The following is a 6,617-nucleotide window of genomic DNA, read 5'->3' as shown; positions in this document are numbered from 1 at the left end:
ACCCTGTCTTGGCCAGGATGATCTCCAGAGGTCCCTTCCAACCTAGCCGTGCTGTGATTCTGTGAATGTTCTGAGATTCTCCCTCACTCCTGCTGAAGTACCTCTCACCAAAACCAACTTGCTGATTAATTGAAAAACCATTTCACAATGTGGCTTCCCAAACCCACCTGGATGAATCCCTGTGTCACCTGCTTGTGGTGACTCTGCCTTGGCCAGGACAATCTCCAGAGATTGTCCTGGAGATTGTCCAGCCCAGCCGTGCTGTGATTCTGTGAATGTTCTGAGATTCTCCCTCAGGTCCTGCTGCTGGCAGTGTGCTGAAGCACCTCTGACCAAAAACAACTTGCTGATTAATAAAAAAAAATTTGATGATTTGGCAGGAGGTGGCAGTGATATAAATTTCAAAATAATTAGGAATTCAACAAATACAGAAGACTAAGTAAAGGGCACCAATCCACCTGCCTCTACTGTCCTTAAGCCAGGTCACCTTTCACTCTCAGCCAAGTGTCTAATAATCTGAATCATATCGACGCCCAGAAACGCAGCGTTTCTCAAGCTTATAAACGTAACTTTTGCGTACATATTTAGGGGGGAAAAAAAACCAACAACACAACTTTTTTATTTCAAGCCGGGCCGTTCCGCGCCGTGAGGGGCCGGCAGCGGGCGGGGCAGCGCCTCCCCCGCGCCTGCAGGGGGCGCTAACGGGGAGGCAAAGGCGGGGCCCGGGTGGGGGGGGACAGTGAGGGCGGCGCGCATGCGCGGGGCGGGGCTCGCGCTCTCCCTGGTAACGAGCACCGCGCGCGCGGGGCCGCGCCCTGCCCGGGCCGCCCCCCCCCAATCCCATCCCGTCCCCTCACGGCCCCTGAGCGCCCCTCACCGCCGCCATGCAGGGCGAGGACGCCCGGTACCTCAAGAGGTAACCGGGGAGGACGGGCACGAGGGGCGGCGGTTCGTGCCGGGGGGATGAACGGGGTGAGGGGGGGGATGTCGCGGCGGTTGGGGCGCGGCAGGTTGTGCCGAGGGTGGATGGAGTGTGTCAGGTTGTGGGGTGCGCGGCACAGGTGTTGCGGGGTGTTGGCAGGGGAACATGGGGGAGCTGAGGGGTGGAGTGTGAGGCTGAGGCTGGAGTGAGGACTGGCTTGGGGATGGATGGGAGATTGGGGAGGTGGCAATGGAGTGTTTTGGGAGAGTGATGATGGGGTGGGTGGAGGTATGGCGAGTGAGGAGGGGCTAGTTTGGAAGCTGGGGTGAGATGGGTGAGGGAATGGCAGACAGATTTGTTTGGGCGGTCCCCCCTCAGCCTGCCCCACTCTGTTGGGAACGAGGTTTGGATGAGCATTGGGAAGGTTAAAGATGAGTGAAGGTTACAAAGGCAGCGTGGGCAGAGAGGTGGGGTGGGTGCTGCTGAGGAGGAGAAAGAGGGATTTGGAGGGTGCTCTGGCCTGGGGGTGGCATTTTATGGTGTGTTTGGGATGGGGCACTGAAGTGACAGCAGGGTGAAAGGAGAATAGGTGCTATTAGGAGATGGGTGGTGGGGATCATTGTGTATCAGGTGCAGGTGGCTGCTTTGGGGATCAGGGATGGGATATGAGACAGTAAGGCCAGGTTCAAGGAGCAGCAGGGAGAGTGATTCGGAGGAGCTGTCAACAGTATGGCCTGCAGATTGGGCAGGGCAGGTGGTGTGAATGGAAGAGGTAACTGTGGGGTGTAAAGTGTATGATCTGGGTTTGGTGTTGCAGGTGTGATAAATGAATGGTGCCTTTTATCTGTTTGGCAGTGAGACCAGTCAGCAGAAAGAATAGGGCCTGAGCTGGCAGCTCTTGGATCTCTGTCAGCTGTTTCAGAGCAAAAGTGAATCAATCCCAAAAGATGCCAGCTCATCCAGGCCTCTGTCCAGATGTCATGTGTCACACATGGACAGTGTCACTTCCTCCTGTCATACTGGTGATTTTATCCATCCTGTCTTGAATCCTAAGGAGTTCCTGCTCTTGTTTTTTACTTCCTTTCCATTTATTAGTATTTGCAGAATTTCCTGTTTAGACTGTCTAGGTTTTACTTTTTTTCCCCTTACATGCCACATATTAAGCTCCATATTTGTAAACAGTGCAGGGGAAAAACCCCTGTTGATCATCTTTGCATGTCAGTTCTGTCATAGCAATGTCATGATGGGTAAAGATCAAATGCCACCCTTAATTAAATCAACAGCTGTAACTTTAGAGCAGTGCCTGTTTTTTTTAGCCTTACCTGTTCAGTTTGTGCCATTTTGTAGGAATTTTTTTTTTTTTTTTTTGTAGCCATCCCTGCAACAGGTGTAGTTGTTTCTCTTTTTTGGGAGCACAAACCCAAACCTATCAGTTTGTGGTGTGCAAGTCTGGTGCTGCTGTGCTCCCTGTTCCCCTTTGTCACCCTGCATGGGCACTCCCCCTCCCACCCAGCCTCACTTGCTGGGATCTGTTATTGAATTTTCAGCCTTACCCACGTGTGCTTTGTGCCACTTTTCATTAGGACAGTTGGCTTTTGCTTTTTCCTTCTAAAGGAATCAGTTAATAAAGGATATTAACGCTCCAGCTTTGGTTACGTGAGCTCAGCTTGCAGCTTTTGTCTGTGGAAAAATGCCTTCCTCTTTGAAGCTTGAGCTGAGCTGGGTTCTTGTTGACAAAGCAAGCAGTGGAGTGAAAGGACAGGCTGATGTGCACGAGAGCTCCCCAGTGCATTGCTGTTTCTGCTCATAATAATATTTGCAGTTTCAAATGTTCTGTGAGGTGATTTACAGACTCAGGATGTGTGGAAAAATCAGTAAATGCGTTTGTAGATTTGAGGGATTTTTTTTTTTCCTGTAAACGAAGATTTCCCTCGTGATGCTGACAATCTGAATGCAGTGTTTTCCAGATAAAAACCAATTTCAGTGGCTGGGGAGTACATTTTAGTGCAGGTCCTCAAGCATTTCACAAGGCAGGATTTTCAGAGAGGGAGCTTGGCTGTGTATTGATTTGTGACTTCATTAGCTCAGAAATAGCTCAGGCAGAGAGGGTGTGTGTCAGTGTGAGAGGGCAGAAAATCTCTGCAGCTCTAAGTTCTTCAGTTTACCCATCTATCCCTCTGAAATAAAAACATTAACACCTGCTTCAAGGTACTGCTAAAGGGGAACAAACCAAGTCTCTTCAAAAAATCTCAAGTCATAAAGGGAGTTTTGCTATGCTTTCATGGAAAATGTTACTCTCCAGCACCAGAGAGATATATTTGTTTGCTCTGTGTAGCTTTATATCCTTTCAAGACTTTCTAGACTCTTGGTTTTCTGACCTTTCTGTGGTTTGTGGGGTTTTTGGGCAGCTGTACCTCAAGACAAAGGTTTTTTTTGCAGCTGTATCTCAAGACAAAGGTATTTTTTGCAGCTGTACCTCAAGACAAAGGTATTTTTTGCAGTTGTATCTCAAGACAAAGGTATTTTTTGCAGTTGTACCTCAAGACAAAGGTATTTTTTGCAGTTGTACCTCAAGACAAAGGTATTTTTTGCAGCTGTACCTGCAGAAGGAAAACTGGATGCCAGGGTAGCTGATTAGATGGAGACACATTTCAAACATTTTCTGCTGACAATGGTTACAGCACAGGCTGCATCTGGATTTGCTGACATTTCCAGCTTTTTGAGGTTAAAGTAATTTTTCCTGATCTAATTGACCCAATGTCATTGCTATCTCCTAGGTGCTGATACGACCACTGGTGAAGTCACTTGTAATTCTCTTTAAGGACATGATCTGTCCAAAAACCTGAACACCCAACAAAAAACCCACTCCACATCCCAAAAGCCAAACCTACATTTTGGAGGTGGTTTTAATTTGCAGTGTTTAGCAGCCTGGTTTATGGCATGACTGTACCAAGTGGACAAGGGACAAGTGTCATCTTTACCAAGAAATAAAAATAGGTCCCTGTATTCTCTGGATGTGTTCTGCCACTGCTTGAAAGCAGAAATGAGGTGTGTCTTCATCCATGTGAGCCTTTCCTCAGGAGCTTGGATCTGCATGGACACAGAATTGTTGGCACAAGGAGGAGAGAGCAGGACACTGCTGGCATAGCCCAGAATGCTTCTCCCAAGGATCTGTAGCTGTAGAAAAGCAGGCAGACAGGATTTATTGCTTTTGATGGCAGCTCTTGGTTTTTGTAATCCCTCAAGCCTGGCAGCAGGCACAATGAGGTGAAGAACAGGTTTGTGTTTCAAAAGAGAGTAGTTCAATTGAAATACAAATTATCTGTAATTCAGTCTCAGAGAATTGTAACTACTAGGAGTCAGCCAAGAGAATGACAAAAAAATTCCATTTGTAGAGGACTGCACTAAGTGAAGGGCATTAGACAAAGATTTGTCAATACTGACAAGGTAATGGGGAACCAGCTGGGAAATTCACCTGCTTGGTGAAATGCATCTTTTTATTCATTATGTTGATATGGAATAGGATAACTTTGATTTCTTTCCTCATTTCTGTGAGTGAGGCTTTACCAGGGGCTTGGATATTTCTGTACTCCAGGTGGTAGCCAAGAATATGCCCCTAGCACCAGGCTTTGGTACATTTATGTGGGATGGAATATGCAACCCAAGCACTACTTGGGTTTAGGGTCTGCACAGCAGGTACCTGATTTCTGCTCTGATGTGTTTTCTGAGCTTCTCCTTTAATCAGTTTTTTTCCCTTTATGGCAGGAAGGTAAAAGGAGGTAACATAGATGTGCATCCATCTGAGAAAGCCCTCATTGTCCATTATGAAGTGGAAGCAACAATTCTGGGAGAGCTGGGAGACCCCATGCTGGGGGAACGCAAGGAATGTCAGAAAATGTAAGGTCATAGCAAGCTCTGATATTTTATTTCAATTTTTCTATATTCAATAACTCAGAGTACCACCTGCTCTGAGAAATTGTAGTTTATAATCTTTGTGGAACTTAGTGCTGGACCAGCAGAGGTTTCAAAGCTGGGAAACAACACGTGCCTGGGAACATCTGAAACACACGTTGTGAATTGCTTTTCAGCCATGTCCTTTGAGGTGTTTTGTAAAGGAAAATGATGACTTCTGTTTTACATGATGGGTATTTGAGGCAGAGAAAAATGATTGTTTCCTGTGCAAATGGTAGTTCATGTTGGAGCAAGGAGTACCATTGAACCTCCTGACAGCCTTGTGCTCCAGCTGTTGCCTCTCCTGTTGTTTTGATCTGCCCAACCAGTGAATTCACTGCTTTTTCTGCATTTCAATTTTGCCTGGTTAATTTCTTTCAAGACCATTAAAATATTCCCCACTGGAAAAGCTGGGAGAACTATCCTAACTTCATCTTTCAAGCTGCAAGGTTGGATCTGTTCTAGGGGAGTTTTATCTCTGTACTGATTTCTTTTTGAAAATTTGAACTGAAGTGGCTGCCTGTGTGAGTGCATGTTGAGGGGAAAAAGAAAAGAGAGTCTTTAAATTGTCTCAAATTTTTGAAAATATCAGAAGCATACTTCTGTCATCAGATGAATCAACATAATTTGCATCTTCATGATGGTGGAATTCCTTTTTTTTCCAGCCTGTTGTTAATGCCCACAGAGATTTCTTCCTGCTCTTTGCTTGTGGACCTGGCTGCTGTGGGAGACTCCTGGCGCTGCAAAATAACCTTTCTGTGCAGACAAACACCCAGGACTGTCGTTCATTTGGGACTTTTTTTTTGTCTCCAATACTCCTTTGTGGTCCTGTGCCCTTTTTATGTGGTACATCCAAATCAATTACTGTCTTTTGTATCTAAGATGGCTGTGAGGGATCTGTTCATCCAGCTGCCTTTAATGTTGCTGCTTGTCAGCTCGTGAACAGTTACACTCCACCAAATCTGTTTGACGCTTGCTTGGCATTTGGAGTTCAGAGGCACCACTTGGACATGAAAGGCACTGGGTGTATCAGGATCATTTCTGCTTTGAGAAATTCTTGATTGTATAAACATAATCAAAGGGCTGAAGATAAATTTAAAAACTGAAAAGAGATTTGTCTGTGTTGCAGAATTCGGCTGAAGAGCCTCAATGCAAACACAGACATTGGTTCCCTGGCTCGAAAGGTTGTTGAAGAATGCAAGCTCATTCACCCCTCCAAGCTTGGAGAAGTGGAGCAGCTGCTGTACTACCTGCAGAACCGCAGGGATTCCTCAGCAGGGAAAGGTAAAAAACACAGCAGCAAAGCAGCTTGGGACTGGGCTGCCTCAGCCTTGAGCAAATACTGAGGTGTTCCTGGCTGAGAGCCCAGTGTGCCTGATGTACCAATTCTCTGGGGATGGTCACAGTAGGAAACATATCTTTATCACCCTTGGAAACAATTATGGTCTTGAAGCCAGGAAATTACCTTTTAAATAACCAAATTTATTGTGTTATTTACATTTAATATTGATGCTTCTTACTGGCTGCCTTGTGCTTTAGCAGGACTTGAGAGGTACAGATTTGGCTCTTGGCTGAAGCCTCATCGTATTGAATCTGCATTTTCAGTGACATCAAAAGTCTCTAAGGAGATCTTCCTAGAAAGATCTCTGCCATCACCTCCTGCAAGGGTACAGAGGGTGCCTAGGCTCAGTTTGGGCTGTGTGTAAAGCTGGAGACTCTCAGAGCCTCACAAGCTTTGATGCCT

The 6,617-nt window shown here is 46.3% G+C and overlaps 1 protein-coding gene across 4 annotated transcripts in view; it reads left to right on the top strand.

The window, feature by feature from the left end:
- Positions 1-774: 774 nt before the first annotated feature.
- Positions 775-6,617, top strand: part of KIFAP3 (kinesin associated protein 3) — a 67,576-nt gene continuing 61,733 nt past the window's right edge. For all 4 annotated transcript variants that reach the window (XM_063165243.1, XM_063165242.1, XM_063165245.1 and 1 more), the window contains exons 1-3: positions 775-916; positions 4,688-4,819; positions 6,003-6,157. In XM_063165243.1, coding sequence (XP_063021313.1) covers positions 885-916; positions 4,688-4,819; positions 6,003-6,157 — 319 coding nt within the window. In that variant the 5' untranslated portion in view covers positions 775-884. The remainder of the gene's footprint in view (positions 917-4,687; positions 4,820-6,002; positions 6,158-6,617) is intronic.

This window comes from Melospiza melodia, chromosome 11, assembly GCF_035770615.1.
Source record: "Melospiza melodia melodia isolate bMelMel2 chromosome 11, bMelMel2.pri, whole genome shotgun sequence".
NCBI lineage: Eukaryota > Metazoa > Chordata > Aves > Passeriformes > Passerellidae > Melospiza > Melospiza melodia.
Note: the sequence above shows the minus strand (reverse complement) of the source record. Positions and strands in the feature narration are given on the sequence as shown.